The 22,150-nt window shown below is 39.6% G+C and overlaps 1 protein-coding gene across 1 annotated transcript; it reads right to left on the bottom strand.

The window, feature by feature from the left end:
• Positions 1 to 186: 186 nt before the first annotated feature.
• On the bottom strand, positions 187 to 19,514 carry LOC128236315 (signal peptide peptidase-like 2B). The gene is made up of 3 exons (XM_052951220.1): positions 19,478 to 19,514; positions 10,090 to 10,199; positions 187 to 3,778 (listed from the first exon to the last, which is right to left on the bottom strand). Exons 2-3 carry the CDS (start codon positions 10,132 to 10,134, stop codon positions 2,063 to 2,065), a joined length of 1,761 nt encoding a protein of 586 aa, XP_052807180.1. The 5' UTR covers positions 10,135 to 10,199; positions 19,478 to 19,514; the 3' UTR covers positions 187 to 2,062.
• Positions 19,515 to 22,150: the final 2,636 nt, after the last annotated feature.

The following is a 22,150-nucleotide window of genomic DNA, read 5'->3' as shown; positions in this document are numbered from 1 at the left end:
TTACAACACAAACTTAAACACGAAATTGTTTAATACACCGCCCGCCGGCCAATCTTTACCCAGGATTTTTTAATGAAAAATCCGGCTAAGAATGAGTTCCTGTAATCTTTGAAGTGCCATTTTCATCTATATTCAACTACATTTTGTATTGAAATATTTGTATGACATAAATGAACAATGCAACTCTTGGTGTTATAACCTTTTAATACACTTATCCTCACAAAAATGTCACAAAAATCGCTTTATTACATCTTGTGTTTTGGAAACAAAACAACTGAAATGTTTAACCTTTAAATATATCCGTTTTATTGAAAATACCAATCAGTATGCTAGGTGAAGTAAGTGAGTTCATACAACTTCAAACATCAGCTTTCAAAGTTATGTACTAATAACAAGAAGGTAGGGAAAAAAGTAGAATTGTTTTGTCAGGTATAAAAATAAGTGATTTTACGGGCAAAAATAAGTAATAGTAGGGCTCCTTCTTAGTCTTTTGAAGCAAATAATTGACTAATGAAGTGAGCCTTTTCACCATTGTTGATGTACATGCATTCCATAGCTCAAAATAAGTTGTTTTTGAACTGGCAAAAATGTGAAAATAATTGACCAGCTATGGCGGTCTACGGGGGTGCCAAACTTAGCATACTCTTAATTACAATCAGAAATTTAACGCTTCAATTTCTGCATTCTGGGTCATAAGTTTACACAAAAAATAGGGACAATATGGCTTTTTGTAGGAAAAAGTATGAACCTAACAATTCAGTAGGGAAAAGTAGAGCCCGCTTGTCAGCCTGTATACATACTTACAATATTACACTATGCAATAACAATAATATAAATAAGTTGGATGTATGAACTAAAAAAAATCGTTCTATGATTCTATACAATGAAACCAAACTGGTTTTTTTCAAAATTTGATTACTTTTGTTTCAAATTGGATGACTGTTTTTCAAGATGCAGTCAACATTTTGCACCTTCTTGAGTTCTAACATATACTGAATATATTTTTACTGGCAACAACAACATTATTATGTTAAAAGTTTTTTTTCATTTATTTATTCAAAGATTTTCAGTAAAGGAACTATTTTAACTTAACCTCGCATTTTATAAGTAATACGTGTTGTTTATTTTAAATATCCATGTATGTGCATTGCTTACTGAAATAAATCTATCTATCTATCTATCTATCTAGTATCAACGACATCAAAAATTTAACAAAGAGAACGAGATAAAGACAACAGCTCATCTTTTTTACTATTTCATGTCATAAAAATAAAAGAACAAAAAAATCTGCAAAATGACGTGTTTAATTATAAGGTTTTTTATTTAAAGTATGGTATAAGATCGAATTATTCCTGATTAAAAACAATTATCAAATAGTATGATCAAAATAGTTATTTCAAATACATAATGAATTGCAATTCAAAACCAGCTATGTTCCTAACAAACAGTATTTCAATTCAACAAACATGTATAAATTAATCCATACATGTAGTTATACAGTGGAAACAACAAGAAAAAGCCCAGCAGACAAAATTTCCCTCTAGATAGAAGACGAACATAAACTATCTATAAACTACTAATGACAATAAATAGACTAGTATAGCAGAAACAACATCTACATTATCAGTGATTTTTGTTGGAAAATTAATATATTTTTTTCCGCCTGTGTCTTGCAAATTGGGAAAAAAGTCCAAATTGGGAAAAATATAAAATCAGATCAAAATAGCAAATATAATGTCAAATATACATCTTTTCACCTTTTTATGCATACTTTATGCTTTTTTATTCACTAACATAATGTGCATTTATCAAATTGGTAAAAAAATATCATGTTTTGGGGAAAATGGACATTTTTTCGCAAGGGGAAACAGCCTTTAGAAGGAAGTAAATTGCAACAAAAACATCACTGATTACAGTATTATGTTAATTAATATTCATTAAAATATAACGTTTTATTAACATGTCAAGTATCCAACATCCACTTATGTATAAGATCTTAAAATGAAAATAATATTTCCAAGTTCATTTAAAGTACATATTACAAACATGATACATTTTATAACTAAGTGTAGTTTTTGTTCCTTTCATCCTTTTTCAACAACGACCTTGTGTCATTTTCTATGCTGGATGAGCTCTGGTCAGAAGCAGAGCTGTCAACAGTATTTTTAGAGTTTTCAATGTCCGGTTCAGGTTCTTGTTCCTGTATTTCAGCACTTGTTGGTGCTTTGATTTCTCCTGACCATAGAGCCTTAACTTCCCGCCTGTATAGACCAATCAGGAACGTCGGTATAAGAGTGCATGGGACAAGATAGAGCAAAGCTGGTTGGCCAGTTTCCATGAAGGCAAGAGCAATGTAAGTAATGATAAGACCAACTGCATATCCAATACATGTGGCTATGTAATACACCCGTCGTGTCTTAACTCTTAAATCAAATGCATGGTTGTGGGATAGCAAAAGTCCGGGAATAATGATATCCCCAAAGCCAAGCAGAGAGTACGGAAGATGACAGGCGCTCATTGGTCCCCTTGTCAGTCTTGGCATGGTAAACACCATTGGAAGTGTCTCTACGGTACTTGACCCTCCCCCACCGCCTGCAGCACCCCCACCCCCTCCCGAAGAGCCCCCAGTTGCCACCTTCACCATGATACTCTCTCCGTCTTTTGTGAACAAGGGTGAGATGAATACAAAGAAGATGTCGTACAGAAACAAGAGACAAAGCATTATGGTGCATATTTTCATGTTGGGTAGAAAGACTGTCCTCATAACATTAAGACAGAAAGCATATCCAAGAATATCTTGTATGACCCAAGCATATGGTTCATGTCTCATTACGCCCCAGAAGATGGCAAGACCTAGGCACAGAAGGTACAATATGATATCTTTATACAATTGCCTATGCTTAAAGAAGGGTAGTCTATTTTCAGGCAGTTTTCCTTCCCATGTGCACACCTTATGCAAGAAGGGTTTCAAGCAGTAGTACATTCCCATTGACCCAGCCAAACAGAACAATACTATCACAACAAACACAAGATACTTGTAGAAGAAATAAAGCAGTAACAAAAAGCCACAGATAAGAACAAATCCAATTAATAAGGCACAGAAAGAGATATCCACACTGTCCTCATCTTCATCTTTGTTCTTTGTGTCATCATTGTCATCAATGTCATTATTAGCTCCTTCTCCATTTACTCGGACTCTGTTTTTTTGTTCCTTTTTCCTTAACATTTCCTCATACTTTTTCTGTCTTGCTGTGCCTGACCAGAATGCTCCAATCACAACTAGACTTACAGCAATGAGAAATATCACGATCATGTTGGCATCAAATTTGCCCATTTGTGGGGCATAAACCGACCCAACTTGAGAGCCAGCTCCACCATAATGCTTGAATAATGTCAGATCTGACAACAGAAGAGAGGATAAGCTTATATTTATATATTTATAATCAGATTCATTCCTTCCACCAGGAATAAGAAGACTGCTGCTTGCAATCACAACGTCTATTGCACCAGCTGATTGTGCATGTTCACCTTTCTCAGCAAAGGAGCAATTGCCCCTTGCAACTATTACTATTGCACCATTTACATCAGTTGGATAGTCTGTAATTTCACACCCATAGCTGTCTGAGAGATCAACAATTTTAAGGGCAGATTGTGGTGACGCTTCATGTGACAGATTCTTAAACAATGGATTGTACATTACACAGAAGTTTTTCTCCCAGTCCTCTGCATCTTTGTGTCTTGTAGTTAGCACCCCAAAATCACCCAAGGTACTGGTCACCTGAAATAGAAAAGAATGATTCAATAATGCTTGAATAGATCTAAGATCTTGAATATTATTGCTAGCCTAGATTGAAAAAGAAACTCTTGAATTACTCTTGAATTACTTTGAATCACATAATTAAGTATACTAAATGGAGTTCTCACTTTATAACTTTTAGTTTTTTAGTCTGAAGTTGAAGTTAGCTAAATTGACTTTAAAATAATTTCAAAAATAACTGAATTGACCAAAGAACATAAAAAATACTAAGGATAATTATTACCTCAGTGTAAGATGGTATATTTCACAGTGTGAGCACCAAAAGCTATATTTCAAGAGTGGCCTAGCCATGAGTGAAATATTTACTATTGGTGTTAACAAAGTGATATATATATTGCAATCTTACACTTCACTTTTTATTGTTATTTTATGATATACAATGACAGTATTTCTGTTGTTTATCAAAAAAGCATGCCAAATTATATGCAAATGTTTGATTTGGAATGGCGTGTGGTCTAAAATATTTAAACAAGTAAAAAATATCAGTTTTTTCAGTGTTTGAATCAGTGGACAGTGAAATATCAATTGTATTTTACTTTGAATCTCTATATAGCAACAGAAAGGATACAATGAATAACTCTTTTGACTAATTACTTGATTGTTCAAACTATTAAAAGATATTAAGGTAATGACCAACAAGTTTGAAGAAAAATAATGTACTTGTAGCTATAGTAATTTACCAGTTGCAAATGTTGTTATAGGTGTTGATCAGTTATAGTTCCCAGTAAAACATGTATGCTTTCTACTGACATAGTGAGTAATTCAAATGAAAAAACATTTCAGTTTCAGGACCGCAAGCATTCTCTTTAAATTAATCAGACAAGGTTTTTGTGTTCAAGGTTACTGTGGCCCTGAATTAGGACCTGCTGACCTCAAAATCAATCAGGGTCATCTGCAAATCATGACCAACCTCCCAACAAATTTTGAGACCGTACACCTTAGTATACGCTATTATCAATCGGACAACCTTTCTTGTCCAAGATCCCCGGGACAATGACCTATGTCCTCAAACCCAATATGGTTCATCTTCTGGTCATTACCAACCTCCCTACCAAGTCTAAGAAGCATAGAACCAAGCATACTGTACCCATAAATCGGACAAGCTTTTTCTGTCAAAGGTCACCGATACCTTTGACCTACTGTTCTTAATAGGGTAATGGACATCTACAGGTCAACACCAACCTTGGTTACATCCCTACAAAGCTTGAAGACCTAAGGTATAAGCATAATCTAGCTATAAATTGGACATGGTTTTGTTTATGGACAAACCGACGATGTGAATTTAACATACCCCTGCTTCTTTGGAGGGGGGGGGGGTGATGTGTAAGAATATATGGTGAAAGGTGACATGGCATACTTCCTCTTATACATTTGCTTTTAAAAATTATTTATTTCATATCATGTAATCATATTTCTTGCCAAAATATATATTTTGAATCACACTATTTCAAAATAGTATATTTGAATATAATTTTTATCAACTATACAATAAACTGCATAATTAATATAAGCAACACCTTGCCCCTTAAGAGGCAAGGTGTTGCTTATGAGTTGACTGGCAAGGTAGCTGGGGTTGGGGGGGCTAGATGGAATATTCAAGCACAGCAAATAAAACAGAAAAGGATGTCCGTTGTGAAATAAAAAGAAAAAATGAATTTCAAACTGAGGCAATATGTTAGAAAACTAGTCTTCAGTATCTGAAATTCAGAAATGAGTCTCCCGTGCCAAATAAAAACGAAGCTTCATAAAAAGCGCAGCTTTAGCGAAGCTATTTCTTCGCTAAAGCTGCGCTTTTTTCCAAAGCTGCGTTTTTTTCAAAAGCTTCGCAAAAGCTGTGCTTTTTCTTCGCTTTTTTCAAAAGCTTCGCAAAAGCTGCGTTTTTTTTCATGAAAGGTTCGCTTTTAGTAAAAAAGCTTCGCTAAACCTTCGTCTTTTGAAAAATAGCTTCGTCTTTTTGTTTAAGCCATATTTTCCTTAAACAAAAGCTTCGTCTTTAACATAAAAGCTTCGTCTTTTGCATAAAAAGCTTCGTCTTTTTGAAATTTAAGATGGCCCATATTTATTGGAAAAGACGAAGCTTTTCAACCAAAGACGAAGCTTTAAAAGAAAAGACGAAGCTTATTTTTTGGATATTTTGCTTTGTAGGTGCACTTTTTTTGCGTTTTAAGTGTATTATATAAATAATAAGTGCTTTTTCTTAGCTGAAGAATTTTTTCTTTTAAAAATTCTGCATTCCATCTCAATTATAATAATTCATGTTCAAGTTAAGAATTTCTTTTATCAGCAGTAATTTAAATGTTTTAGTTTATCCATGTGTAAATCTACATTAACATAAACAAAATATTCAATCGTTCATCAAATTCATACATTCTATTCCTGATTGAATGAAGTATTCAATCTCTTGATGAATGAATGAAATATGGAAAAAAAGGGTTGAATCCAAAAATAAAATAATACATGGATGAATTAATGAATGATTGATTGATTGATTGCACAAATGAATGAATGATGAATGAATGATGAATGAATGTGAATGTTTGATTGATTTACTGATGTATTGATTGATTAACTGGTGGGTTGATTGATTGGTTGGTTGATTAATTTGTGATTGAATGAATGAGTAATGAATGAATGAATGAATGAATGAATGAATGAATGAATGAATGAATGAATGAATGAATGAATGAATGAATGAATGAATGAATGAATGAATGAATGAATGAATGAATGAATAAAAATTTGAATAAATAATTGAATGAAGGAATGAATAAATAAATTAATAAATAATTAATAAATTGATTAATTAATTTACTTAATTAGTTACTTTTAAATGACTGGATGAATAAAAGAATTATCAATTAATGATTTAAAATAAAATAAAAAAGGATATTTTTAATAAATCAATGCAATAAATCATAATTTTATAATATTATGCAAAATAATACACTTACAAAATAAACAGTTATTAATTGCATTCAACTGAATATTCACAGAATTCATATTACTTAAATTTCTATACATGTTATCATCATAGATCTTAATGCTTTGTTCATAAGCCATTCCAATGATAAGCCATATTTGTACAACAACCAATCAGAATCTCAGAACCAAATTTAAAATAGGGACGGCCATTTTGTTGGGATTTCAGCAGGAAGGGTTGGATGTTTTTAAAGGAATTAATGAATTTACACAAATAACAACCATTGATGATTAAAGGGATAAATTAATGATATCAAACTTATGATATAACTATCATAAGATCAGATGAACATGGACTATGATTTGGAATGACAATCCAATCATTTGATGTTTTGTAAAAGATGACATGTAATACTGGTGAGTTCTTATAATATTCTGATCTTATACTTATTTTAGTTGTTTATCAATTACTTAATAACCTCAGTGACTATTTTCTTAAACATGTTGGACTTTATATTTCAAAATGATATCCAGCTCTTAAAAATACAATGAAATTTATAAGATATAGTTTTAAAACTCATTGATTTCTTGTTTTTACCCTTGGCTTAACAGAATATCTATCAAAATTTGCAGAATGTTTTTCCATTAAATGTACATCTGATAAGAATCAGTGTTGTTTTACAAGGGGTAATAAAACTGCCATCTGCCAGATGGCCTACCACATATTAAAAATTGGATTGATCCATTATGTAAAGTATTAATTAACAATCTGGTAGTTCACACTGTGTAATAAACAGAGCTGTTAGGAACCTCTAAATTTAACAAAAGGGCAACATAAGGCAGAGTATGGAAAAAGTCATTTTACTATGTTGTTGACAGTTTAAAAAAATAGTATACAATTTAGGTATCATACTGAAAGGTATGCCTCTACACCAACTAATGGTGTAAATAATTAGAAGATCTAAACAAAAACAAACAATATTAAGTATAAATATTGATTTCAAACATTTAGAATATGCTTCCATGTGGTTTAATGGAGACTATAGTATCAGTGAAAAAAAATTGATATTCAACAATTTCACATTTTAATACAGCAATAAAAGGTCATAATGTTTTGTTTTTATTCTTTATTGGGGAAGTTTATACACAGGTATCAACGGCTCTGTTGGACGATAATTGACTTCCATTTCACCTGTATCGTGATAGATATATTGTTTTTCTTATACACAGGTGTTGAATTGATGATGCAATAGCGGGATAAAGCTATTTAGTCTGGAAAATTTCGGTGAAAATTGCGGGCAGTTGGTTCATCGAGTAACATGTTTTAGGAAATTCGGATTTGAAATTGCATTTGTTTTCGTTAAAACTGTACATTTTCTTAAAGATTGACACTAACTCTACAAGGAAAGTCCAAAAATGTAGAGTTTGGTTAAGATTTGATAAAGTTAAGGCCTCTTAAACAGGGTGATGTCTGCAAATAAATGGAAATTCAGGCTCAAGTCGTCACCCTTTACAAAGATAACAGACAATGCGAATGTCCGTCGGACAGTCGGACATGTCCGGTATATTTCAAGTTTGACCGACGAAACTTTTGTTTTGGTCGGTCACAATGTCCGGTGAAAAATTAAAGTCAGCACCGTTTAATTTTCGGAAAATTTACTTTCAGTTTCTAAATAAATGTTCAGAGTTATTTTTATATCATGATTATTCAGCGTGTTAATCCGTGTTTCACTCTTTGTAAACCCCGTTTCGACATGTTTCCGTAAAAGCCGATAAAACGCGTAAGGTTCAAATTTCAGCTGGTACTCTAATACTTTTATTTTACGGAAATGTTTGGAAATTACAAAATTCCGTATGTAGTGGTTCCCGGCAATCGTGTTAATTAAATATGATGATTAATATACCGAGCTGACTTTCTTTCCGCTCTGTTTAACATTGCCAATAACAAGAACTCTACTTTCGTTTTTGCATAAATGTTGTGCCTGAGTTTGACTTCTAGTACAATTCGTTACATTTTATAACCCTTTTGTATCTTTAATTTAAAGATGAATAAAAAGAGTAAGATCTAGCTGTTTCATGAGTAGACGAACCAGATATGAGTTTTTTGGGGAGGCAAGGGAAGAAAAAAATAATGACATTTATAAGATCCGAATATTGATTTTTTTACATTATGTTTGTCTTTTTTTGTAATTCATTATAGTACTGTAGGACAAATCTAACCAAAAAGATCTAAACCTGTTCAAATGGGGAATTACAAAACTTTTTTAAAAAAGAGGCTTAAAATCAAGGTTTAGGCTGATGTTACTGAATACTGTTCGTAACATTGCGACAGGTAAAAATTTGGTGCGACAGGTAAACTTTCAGTGTTTACCTGTCGCAATGTCCTGTGAAGAAGGAAAAGTTTTCGCGTTGTCTGAGATAATAAAATAAAAATAAAAAATAATAATAATAATTTTGCCAATTTTCACAAGTAACAGTTACCACAACATATTCTTACTAAAATTTGATATAAAAAAATTGATAAAAAAAAAAAAAAAAAAAAAAAAAAACGGACGGGGGCGTGGTGTGTCAAAACAACGCAACCTGCCCCTGTGGTTGCAACGTGTTTCTCCCAAGGGAGGTTCAGAGTATAAACTTTATTTATCATCCTATTTATTCTTATGTTGACTGTATGCTACTAAAGCTATTCGCTTGTGATTGTTGTATGCCTTTACTTAAAACATATATAACTCTGGCTTATTTTTATATTGTATTATATTGTATCACGTATGTATTTTTAGTAACTTAGCTCTTAACTTGAACATATATATTTATTATGCATGTAATAGTATGTAAGTCGGTGTAAAAAGCTCAGTAGAGCTTATGTTACTTGTTATGTAATCCGACTTCAGAAAATAAATATTACTTGACCTGACTTGACTATTTGATGATAATCTTGATTGAATGAATCCAATTTATTAACTAATGAAGAAAAAATGTAAATCCCTGTAGGAGATAACCTTCTCCTTGTTGTTAGACAGATCTCTGCCATTTTAATTTGAAGTAAACATAATTACTTATGTGTTGATGTCATCTGTGATGACTCAATTAAAAAACCTAATTACTCAGATTCACTTCCTGGTTTGACAATCACCTCAGTTTAATCTTTAATTTCACTCAAATTTAAATGGGTGAAACATGTTTGTAGTAAAATTTAACCACGAAATAAATTCATGTTACAATATATTAAAAAATCTATATAATTAATAAATAATCAACATAAACGATATTTATCCGAATACAGTAGTTCTGTAGTATAGCCACAGTTGTAACAGTCTTGATTATAGCCAATTTTTCTTTAAAAAATGTCTTACCGTAAGAAGGAGTATAAAAAATACTCTTGTGTTTTGAAACTTCATTTTCCTCAACAATATGAGTTAGTTTAACATGAAATAATTAAATTATAAAATTTCTTTTCTTTTGAGCTAACGCCAAGCCAGCAGCCAATAGCTAGCAGCCAATAAGTGTTTGCGTTGACTTACGGAAATAGATACGACGAAATAGAGAAAATTGCCAAATACATTAAGTCAGCAGCCAATAAGGAATTTAATCATAACCGTAATAAATTTTGCACTGAAAATTCTTGAAATGCACCAGATTGTAGAAGTAAAAGGAAACATAAAACACATGTATTGGTGAACGCTGAATAAGAATTGGACGTAATTCAGTTTAATGCAATAAATAAAATGATGAAAGAATATCGATTAAAGAAGACAACAAGTCTGGTTTGATATCAATAACATCGATCGCTGTATAAATGTATTTGTAACCACTAAACGAGGACTGGACATTCTGTATGATGCAATAAATGTAATATTAAATGAATATTAATGAAAAATTAAATAAACATACAATCATGATCAATCTCTGTTTTGACGTACAGGCCACCACAGCCTAACCAATCGAAACCAAACATCACGGAACTTGGGTGGCTGTTACGACCAGAAGGAGGCGATGTGACGCCCCAAGACCGGGTACTGGCATGTAGGGGACATCCAGGGCTATCACCTAGCACCGCCCAATAACTTCCATCTTGGGGTGAGCTTGACCAAAATTGACCCCCAACGTCCAGGACCCCCTATTTGGGTAAAACAAGCACATGGACCTACTTTGGGTGGCTGTTACGACCAGAAGGAGGCGATGTGACGCCCCAAGACCGGGTACTGGCATGTAGGGGACATCCAGGGCTATCACCTAGCACCGCCCAATAACTTCCATCTTGGGGTGAGCTTGACCAAAATTGACCCCCAACGTCCAGGACCCCCTATTTGGGTAAAACAAGCACATGGACCTACTTTGGGTGGCTGTTACGACCAGAAGGAGGCGATGTGACGCCCCAAGACCGGGTACTGGCATGTAGGGGACATCCAGGGCTATCACCTAGCACCGCCCAATAACTTCCATCTTGGGGTGAGCTTGACCAAAATTGACCCCCAACGTCCAGGACCCCCTATTTGGGTAAAACAAGCACATGGACCTAGGTATACCCGGTATTAGGGAATCACATTGCCTCCTTTTAGCCGTAACATACAACCAAAGTAAGCTAATTTGCTTTTTGCACGTAAATAGAGGTTGCAAAGACGTTGAGGTCAATTTGGTCAAGCTCACCACAAGATGTAAGTTATTGAGCGGTGCTAGGTGATAGCCATGGATGTCCACTTCATACCAGTACCCGGTCTTGTGGCGTCACATCGCCTCCTTCTGGTCGTTCCAGCAGCCCAAAGTAGGTCAGTGTGCTTGTTTTACCCAGATAGGGGGTCCTGGACGTTGGGGGGTCGATTTTGGTCAAACTCACCCCAAGATGGAAGTTATTGAGAGTGCTAGGTGATAGTCCTGGATGTTCTCTTCATGTCAGTACCCGGTCTTGGGGTGTCACATCGCCTCCTTCTGGTCGTTCCATCAACCCAAAGTAGGTCAGTGTGCTTGTTTTATCCAAATATGGGGTCCTGGACGTTGGGGGTCGATTTTGGTCAAGCTCACCCCAAGATGGAAGTTATTGAGCGGTGCTAGGTGATAGCCCTGGATGTTCCCTTCATGTCAGTACCCGGTCTTGGGGCGTCACATCGTCTCCTTCTGGTCGTTCCAGCAACCTACAGTAGTTCAGTGTGCTTGTTTTACCCAATAAGGGGGGTCCTGGACGTTGGGGATCGATTTTGGTCAAGCTCACCCCAAGATGGAAGTTATTGAGCGATGCTAGGTGATAGTCCTGGATGTCCCCTACATGCCAGTACCTGATCTTTGGGCGTCACATCGCCTCCTTCTGGTCGTTCCAGCAACCCAAAGTAGGTTAGTGTGCTTGTTTTACCCAAATAGGGGGTCCTGGACGTTGGGGGTCGATTTTGGTTAAGCTCAAGCCAAGATGGAAGTTATTGAGCAGTGCTAGGTGATAGTCCTGGATGTTCCCTTCATGTCAGAACCCGGTCTTGGGGCGTCACATCGCCTCCTTCTGGTCGTTCCAGCAACCCAAAGTAGGTCAGTGTGCTTGTTTTACCCAAATAGGGGGTCCTGGACGTTGGGGGTCGATTTTGGTCAAGCTCACCCCAAGATGGAAGTTATTGAGCGGTGCTAGGTGATAGCCCTGGATGTCCCCTTCATGTCAGTACCCGGTCATGGGGCGTCACATCGCCTCCTTCTGGTCGTTCCAGCAACCTACAGTAGTTCAGTGTGCTTGTTTTACCCAAATAGGGGGCCCTGGACGTTGGGGTCGATTTTTGCCAAGCTCACCCCAAGATGGAAGTTATTGAGCGATGCTAGGTGATAGTCCTGGATGTCCCCTACATGCCAGTATCTGGTCTTTGGGCGTCACATCGCCTCCTTCTGGTCGTTCCAGCAACCCAAAGTAGGTTAGTGTGCTTGTTTTACCCAAATAGGGGGTCCTGGACGTTGGGGGTCGATTTTGGTTAAGCTCAAGCCAAGATGGAAGTTATTGAGCGGTGCTAGGTGATAGTCCTGGATGTCCCCTACATGCCAGTACCTGATCTTTGAGCGTCACATCGCCTCCTTCTGGTCGTTCCAGCAACCCAAAGTAGGTTAGTGTGCTTGTTTTACCCAAATAGGGGGTCCTGGACGTTGGGGGTCGATTTTGGTTAAGCTCAAGCCAAGATGGAAGTTATTGAGCGATGCTAGGTGATAGTCCTGGATGTTCCCTTCATGTCAGAACCCGGTCTTGGGGCGTCACATCGCCTCCTTCTGGTCGTTCCAGCAACCCAAAGTAGGTCAGTGTGCTTGTTTTACCCAAATAGGGGGTCCTGGACGTTGGGGGTCGATTTTGGTCAAGCTCACCCCAAGATGGAAGTTATTGAGTGGTGCTAGGTGATAGCCCTGGATGTCCCCTTCATGTCAGTACCCGGTCTTGGGGCGTCACATCGCCTCCTTCTGGTCGTTCCAGCAACCTACAGTAGTTCAGTGTGCTTGTTTTACCCAAATAGGGGGCCCTGGACGTTGGGGTCGATTTTTGCCAAGCTCACCCCAAGATGGAAGTTATTGAGCGATGCTAGGTGATAGTCCTGGATGTCCCCTACATGCCAGTACCTGGTCTTTGGGCGTCACATCGCCTCCTTCTGGTCGTTCCAGCAACCCAAAGTAGGTTAGTGTGCTTGTTTTATCCAAATAGGGGGTCCTGGACGTTGGGGGTCGATTTTGGTTAAGCTCAAGCCAAGATGGAAGTTATTGAGCGGTGCTAGGTGATAGTCCTGGATGTTCCCTTCATGTCAGAACCCGGTCTTGGGGCGTCACATCGCCTCCTTCTGGTCGTTCCAGCAACCCAAAGTAGGTCAGTGTGCTTGTTTTACCCAAATAGGGGGTCCTGGACGTTGGGGGTCGATTTTGGTCAAGCTCACCCCAAGATGGAAGTTATTGAGCGGTGCTAGGTGATAGCCCTGGATGTCCCCTTCATGTCAGTACCCGGTCTTGGGGCGTCACATCGCCTCCTTCTGGTCGTTCCAGCAACCTACAGTAGTTCAGTGTGCTTGTTTTACCCAAATAGGGGGCCCTGGACGTTGGGGTCGATTTTTGCCAAGCTCACCCCAAGATGGAAGTTATTGAGCGGTGCTAGGTGATAGTCCTGGATGTTCCCTTCATGTCAGAACCCGGTCTTGGGGCGTCACATCGCCTCCTTCTTGTCGTTCCAGCAACCCAAAGTAGGTCAGTGTGCTTGTTTTACCCAAATAGGGGGTCCTGGACGTTGGGGGTCGATTTTGGTCAAGCTCACCCCAAGATGGAAGTTATTGAGCGGTGCTAGGTGATAGCCCTGGATGTCCCCTTCATGTCAGTACCCGGTCTTGGGGCGTCACATCGCCTCCTTCTGGTCGTTCCAGCAACCTACAGTAGTTCAGTGTGCTTGTTTTACCCAAATAGGGGGCCCTGGACGTTCCGGTCGATTTTTGCCAAGCTCACCCCAAGATGGAAGTTATTGGGCTATGCTAGGTGATAGTCCTGGATGTCCCCTACATGCCAGTACCCGGTCTTATGGCGTCACATCGCCTTCTTCTGGTCGTTCCAGCAACCCAAAGTAGGTCAGTGTGCTTGTTTTACCCAATTAGGGGGTCCTGGACGTTGGGGGTCGATTTTGGTCAAGCTCACGCCAAGATGAAAGTTATTGAGCGGTGCTAGGTGATAGCCCTAGATGTCCCCTTCATGCCAGTACCCGGTCTTGGGGCGTCACATCGCCTCCTTCTGGTCGTAACAGCCACCCAAAGTAGGTCCATGTGCTTGTTTTACCCAAATAGGGGGTCCTGGACGTTGGGGGTCAATTTTGGTCAAACTCACCCCAAGATGGAAGTTATTGAGAGTGCTAGGTGATAGTCCTGGATGTCCCCTTCATGTCAGTACCCGGTCTTAGGGCGTCACATCGCCTCCTTCTGGTCGTTCCAGCAACCCAAAGTAGTTCAGTGTGCTTGTTTTACCCAAATATGGGGTCCTGGACTTTGGGGGTCGATTTTGGTCAAGCTCACCCCAAGATGGAAGTTATTGAGCGGTGCTAGGTGATAGCCCTGGATGTCCCCTTCATGTCAGTACCCGGTCTTGGGGCGTCACATCGTCTCCTTCTGGTCGTTCCAGCAACCTACAGTAGTTCAGTGTGCTTGTTTTACCCAATAAGGGGGGTCCTGGACGTTGGGGATTGATTTTGGTCAAGCTCACCCCAAGATGGAAGTTATTGAGCGGTGCTAGGTGATAGCCCTAGATGTCCCCTTCATGTCAGTGCCCGGTCTGGGTGCGTCACATCGCCTCCTTCTGGTCGTTTCAGCAACCCACAGTAGTTCAGTGTGCTTGTTTTACCCAAATAGGGGGTCCTGGACGTTGGGGGTCGATTTTGGTCAAACTCACCCCAAGATGGAAGTTATTGAGCAGTGCTAGGTGATAGTCCTGGATGTTCTCTTCATGTCAGTACCCGGTCTTGGGGCGTCACATCGCCTCCTTCTGGTCGTTCCAGCAACACAAAGTCAGTCAGTGTGCGTGTTTTACCCAAATAGGGGGTCCTGGACGTTGGGGGCCGATTTTGGTCAAGCTCACCCCAAGATGGAAGTTATTGAGCGGTTCTAGGTGATAGCTCTGGATGTCCCCTTCATGGCAGTACCCTGTCTTGGGGCGTCACATCGTCTCCTTCTGGTCGTTCCAGCAACCCAAAGTAGGTTAGTGTGCTTGTTTTATCCAAATAGGGGGTCCTGGACGTTGGGGGTCGATTTTGGTTAAGCTCAAGCCAAGATGGAAGTTATTGAGCGGTGCTAGGTGATAGTCCTGGATGTTCCCTTCATGTCAGAACCCGGTCTTGGGGCGTCACATCGCCTCCTTCTGGTCGTTCCAGCAACCCAAAGTAGGTCAGTGTGCTTGTTTTACCCAAATAGGGGGTCCTGGACGTTGGGGGTCGATTTTGGTCAAGCTCACCCCAAGATGGAAGTTATTGAGCGGTGCTAGGTGATAGCCCTGGATGTCCCCTTCATGTCAGTACCCGGTCTTGGGGCGTCACATCGCCTCCTTCTGGTCGTTCCAGCAACCTACAGTAGTTCAGTGTGCTTGTTTTACCCAAATAGGGGGCCCTGGACGTTGGGGTCGATTTTTGCCAAGCTCACCCCAAGATGGAAGTTATTGAGCGGTGCTAGGTGATAGTCCTGGATGTTCCCTTCATGTCAGAACCCGGTCTTGGGGCGTCACATCGCCTCCTTCTTGTCGTTCCAGCAACCCAAAGTAGGTCAGTGTGCTTGTTTTACCCAAATAGGGGGTCCTGGACGTTGGAGGTCGATTTTGGTCAAGCTCACCCCAAGATGGAAGTTATTGAGCGGTGCTAGGTGATAGCCCTGGATGTCCCCTTCATGTCAGTACCCGGTCTTGGGGCGTCACATCGCCTCCTTCTGGTCGTTCCAGCAACCTACAGTAGTTCAGTGTGCTTGTTTTACCCAAATAGGGGGCCCTGGACGTTCCGGTCGATTTTTGCCAAGCTCACCCCAAGATGGAAGTTATTGGGCTATGCTAGGTGATAGTCCTGGATGTCCCCTACATGCCAGTACCCGGTCTTATGGCGTCACATCGCCTTCTTCTGGTCGTTCCAGCAACCCAAAGTAGGTCAGTGTGCTTGTTTTACCCAATTAGGGGGTCCTGGACGTTGGGGGTCGATTTTGGTCAAGCTCACGCCAAGATGAAAGTTATTGAGCGGTGCTAGGTGATAGCCCTAGATGTCCCCTTCATGCCAGTACCCGGTCTTGGGGCGTCACATCGCCTCCTTCTGGTCGTAACAGCCACCCAAAGTAGGTCCATGTGCTTGTTTTACCCAAATAGGGGGTCCTGGACGTTGGGGGTCAATTTTGGTCAAACTCACCCCAAGATGGAAGTTATTGAGAGTGCTAGGTGATAGTCCTGGATGTCCCCTTCATGTCAGTACCCGGTCTTAGGGCGTCACATCGCCTCCTTCTGGTCGTTCCAGCAACCCAAAGTAGTTCAGTGTGCTTGTTTTACCCAAATATGGGGTCCTGGACTTTGGGGGTCGATTTTGGTCAAGCTCACCCCAAGATGGAAGTTATTGAGCGGTGCTAGGTGATAGCCCTGGATGTCCCCTTCATGTCAGTACCCGGTCTTGGGGCGTCACATCGTCTCCTTCTGGTCGTTCCAGCAACCTACAGTAGTTCAGTGTGCTTGTTTTACCCAATAAGGGGGGTCCTGGACGTTGGGGATTGATTTTGGTCAAGCTCACCCCAAGATGGAAGTTATTGAGCGGTGCTAGGTGATAGCCCTAGATGTCCCCTTCATGTCAGTACCCGGTCTGGGTGCGTCACATCGCCTCCTTCTGGTCGTTTCAGCAACCCACAGTAGTTCAGTGTGCTTGTTTTACCCAAATAGGGGGTCCTGGACGTTGGGGGTCGATTTTGGTCAAACTCACCCCAAGATGGAAGTTATTGAGCAGTGCTAGGTGATAGTCCTGGATGTTCTCTTCATGTCAGTACCCGGTCTTGGGGCGTCACATCCCCTCCTTCTGGTCGTTCCAGCAACACAAAGTCAGTCAGTGTGCGTGTTTTACCCAAATAGGGGGTCCTGGACGTTGGGGGTCGATTTTGGTCAAGCTCACCCCAAGATGGAAGTTATTGAGCGGTTCTAGGTGATAGCCCTGGATGTCCCCTTCATGTCAGTACCCTGTCTTGGGGCGTCACATCGTCTCCTTCTGGTCGTTCCAGCAACCTACAGTAGTTCAGTGTGCTTGTTTTACCCAAATAGGGGGTCATGGACGTTGGGGGTCGATTTTGGTCAAACTCACCCCAAGATGGAAGTTATTGAGCGGTGCTAGGTGATAGCCCTGGATGTCCCCTACATGCCAGTACCCGGTCTTGGGGCATCACATCGCCTCCTTCTGGTCGTTCCAGCAACCCAAAGTAGGTCAGTGTGCTTGTTTTACCCAAATAGGGGGCCCTGGACGTTGGGGTCGATTTTTGCCAAGCTCACCCCAAGATGGAAGTTATTGGGCGGTGCTAAGGGGTAGTCCTGGATGTCCCCTACATGCCAGTACCCGGTCTTAGGGCGTCACATCGCCTCCTTCTGGTCGTTCCAGCAACCCAAAGTAGGTCAGTGTGCTTGTTTTACCCAAATAGGGGGTCCTGGACGTTGGGGGTCGATTTTGGTCAAGCTCACCCCAAGATGGAAGTTATTGGGCGGTGCTAGGTGATAGCCCTCTATGTCCCCTTCATGTCTGTATCCGGTCATGGGGCGTCACATCGCCTCCTTCTGGTCGTATTAGCAACCCAAAGTAGGTCAATGTGCTTGTTTTAACCAAATATGAGTTTCCCTTACGTTTAAGTTAATTGTGTTTAGGCTGAATCTAAGATGGAAGTCATGCGGCACTGCTAGGTGATAGCCCAGATGTCCATTCTATGCCAGTTACCTGTCTTATGGCGTTACATCGCCTCCTTTTTGGTCGTACCATCAACCCAAAGTAGTTTAATGTGTTTGTTTAACTCAATCAAAAGGGCCCAAGAGGTTGGGGTCAATTTATTCAAGCGTCAAATTGCCTCCTTCTGGTCGTAACAAGGGGTCCCGAGGATTTAGGTGCGGCATCTTGCTGTCGTACTAACAACTCAATTTCCTTAATTTCTTTGCCATGCACTGACCCCGTCTTGGAGGATACATATGATCTTCCTAGCCCCAGTACTACGCTTATTAAATGAGTACAGGGAATAGTCTTTTTAAAGGGTCTGCGTCGTATGCTTACCCTGTCTTCTGGAGTCTTTATTTGATCAGCATTAATCTTAGATAATTACACTATCAACAAAGCGGGATTTTTTCTTTCAAAAAACGCGTTGCCACCGCGGGGGAGAATGCGTCATCGCGGAATATCGCAACGATATATTCCACGGCAGCCAGCGCGGTGGTGCGCGTCATCACCGCAATCATCTGCTGTTACTGCTGTTACTGCGTACGACTAAATTCCGTATAAATGCACGCGGCAAATCGCCGTAATTCGGCAAAACCGAGATGTTTAGGTATTTGTGGTACAAATAGAATAGAAGAAGTAGATTAAACCGTGCTCGCGGACAGGATTTTACTTGATTGCGAGGGTAAACAATCGCATTGCTCTTATATAAATACTGACTAAACAACCAGAATGCAACTCATAGTAAAACGATTGAAGAACGTTGGTTAAATATTTTGATACCATATTTTACGAGAAGGCTATTCAAATTATAAATATTTTTACTTAATATAGCGGGTGTTTCGGATTAAAAACCAAATACCAAATATTATAAAGTACAGTATTTATTGGGGGAATGGGGGTAAACTGTGCCAGCAATAATATTCTAAAAAGCTGATGTAATATTTTAAATGTTTATGTTATCTGGGGCCAAAAATAAATCCAATTTAAATTATTCCCCCATGTGTTATCAACATATTAGCTGGTTATCCCGGATACTATATTTAGCCGCGGGTAGCCTCTACTGAGTACTGTAATACATATTCATTTTATGGTTTACTTTTGTTCTTACTGGTTCTTTTTCATTATGTTTCATCGTGTTTTATTTATATAAACCATTTGCGTTAATGATATTTTCATTGAAACATTGTTGTTGTGTGGCAGGTGTTCTTATTGGCTGCTGGAAAATAGTAGATTCCTTTCACATTTCGTGTTTCGTGGTAAAAGTACTTATTGGCTGCTAAGTCCCTTATTGGCTGCTGTACTTATTGGCTGCTGTTATTGGCTGCTAGCTTGGTGTCAGTTTCTTTTGATGTCAATTTTGATATAATATTTTTTATCAAATCAGCAAACTGGCAACATATATCTTTCGGGACCCAATACCGATTATCGTAAAAGCCGGGAACCGAGTTCATGCGCGGACAACTGTGCATACCAGACAACCAGAAACGAACGATTGACAAGTCATATTTGGGTACGTTCATGTTTTGCAATTTGATCTATTTGAAGCAAAATAATAAATTGAAACAACAGTATGTGTATAATGTCAGAATTACGTGTTGAGCGAGGGGTGTAATGGGGGGTGGGGGTGTCTGTACTGTAATTTCCTTTAAATAGTTGTTTGATATGTTTCTTTTATATGATGATGAATCCTCAGTGAATTTGTGCTATTATGTATGTGTGTTGAACCTACACGATTCTTCTGGGACACCAATGTGCAGAGATGGTCTCGGGAATCTTCATTAAAAGGCAGCATACCATGTCCAAGAAGCTACTTGGACGGTGACAACATCTAGAAGAATCAACATAGAGTAGGTAAATTGTTTTATTGAAAAAACAAACATCGTAAGTTGTTATCGTGTCATTGTCGAATGTAATGTTTCTGTTTGTCTAAATTTCCAAGTCTAACAGGGGCCGGAGAACAGAGTCAAGCACAACCGTTTCCGGTGTAGATTTTGACAATATACCGAACCCAACCCAACCAAGGCTCTCCAAGATGAGTAATCAGAACATCTATTATTTCTTCAAAGTATAAACAGAGGATATTTGTTGAATTCAGTGTAAGATCGTATTTCATTTCATGAGTGGTCACAGAAAAAATATTTTCACGAGTGGCGTAGTCTGTTTTTCGTAGTGTATATCTAGTCACTGTCGCTCTCAGACTCTGGATCTTACGTTTTTTTTCGGGGTGAATTCATGCTCAGTGCAGCCGAAGGATGTTTTGCTGTTGAGACAGCGAATTAGTTTCATATCTATTAAAGTTGAATGTCACGTTCCCGTGTGTTTATGAAGACCCCAGAGGAAATGTCGAGGATGTGCCCGAAGATGCATTTGAGAGGGATGCAGCGCTAACTTTGAAAGTTTTAAAAAGAAAAATGTATTGTTGAACTGATGAATGTAAACTGGAAATTGGTCAAATTCAAAATGCTTGTGCATACATGTACGCGGTTAGAGTTTGTAGGAAGAAATGGTCTATCAACTCTATTACTAGCACATGTGGCCAAGTATATAATCAACCGATACCTACCAATTGTAACAGTATTTTTCATGAAATAGTTCATACATAAATTGGTAAGCTTGTTCTTTTTTAATAGTTATAATCAATCGCAAAAAATGTTTGTTTTATTAAAACTATTGCATTATTTGATTGTGACAATTCAATACGATTCGGTCAATGTGTATATATTACTGCACTACAGACGACAACAAACATGTACTTGTGACATACATGTTTTTTTTCAAAGTCAAGGGAAGAAAATCTTCTAAAAGATGGAAAAAATAGTCCCGAGTTGTCTGTACAGAGTGGAATGAGCAAGGGTTATCATTTCACTCGAGCCAGAGTGAAATGATCAAGTTATCATTCACTAATATTTTTCACTCTTTCACCGGTATGCATGAAATAAATATAATTATTTTAATTAAAACCAGTTGTGATTGGTAACCTTCATGTGACGTCACGTCATGGAGCGATCTGATGATGTTGCAAACCGTGGCGTGATTTCAGACGATAGGGTAAGGACGGTGCCTGATATGAACGTGTTTATGACACACTACATGTCACCTTCTTCTCTAAAGAAACGCTTCAATGCCTATCAACTCGTACAAGTTTCCACATTATAGCCGCGTAAAAAGTAATCTGAATTCCGATAATTAATCATTAAAATGAAAAAGCACACCATAAAATACATGCAATGTGTCACACATCCACATGGGCCATGACTTTATGAAAAATATCTTTGGAAATAACCAGAATGCGTTACATTCATATATGTAAAAATGATTTCAGGAAAGATATTAAACCTATCAATTCTATTAAACGGACTGTACTCCGTATGATGAAATAGCGGAAAAAACGAAAATTGTCGAAAACTGACATAAACTCGGTGTTGATGTTTACAATGCATTGAAACTTACTAACTGAAGTACCACATAGTTTACAATTTATTTAAGTTTAGCAGTTATTTCGTATTTTTCCATTAAAAAAGATTACTGGGCATGTATACCAGGTAGAATTCATTCGTTATGCGCGATTGGCTAGTCGGTGTTATCACGTGATATTACCGAGGTAGGTGTATAGCTTAATTAAGTCACACGATTAGAGTAGGCCGTCGTAGCTCAGTAGATACGACGCTGGACTGCAATTTTGGCGACACGGGTTCGAACCCGGTCTCCGACACAATTTTTTTTTACATTTGGTACTTTTTTTACAATTATGATGTCACAGCGTAACACTTTCTATTAGATAATTGTCCTGAGATTCGTTACAGAACTAACACTTTTTTTGGTGCCGATCTGGGGTACAGTCCCTTTAAATAGTTAAAAAATACGTACAGTAATCATGAAGATTTATTAATACTAAACAAAAAAATCATTGAAGACAACTCAAATATGTAAATGACATACAATATGTCATCATAATTATTGAAAACAAAATGTAGACACTTCAGGATAAAAAGAAAAATATGAATGCAAATCTATTTCCAAAC

Source organism: Mya arenaria, chromosome 1 (assembly GCF_026914265.1).
Source record: "Mya arenaria isolate MELC-2E11 chromosome 1, ASM2691426v1".
Classification (NCBI taxonomy): Eukaryota; Metazoa; Mollusca; class Bivalvia; order Myida; family Myidae; genus Mya; species Mya arenaria.
This window is presented reverse-complemented; position numbering and strand designations above follow the sequence as displayed.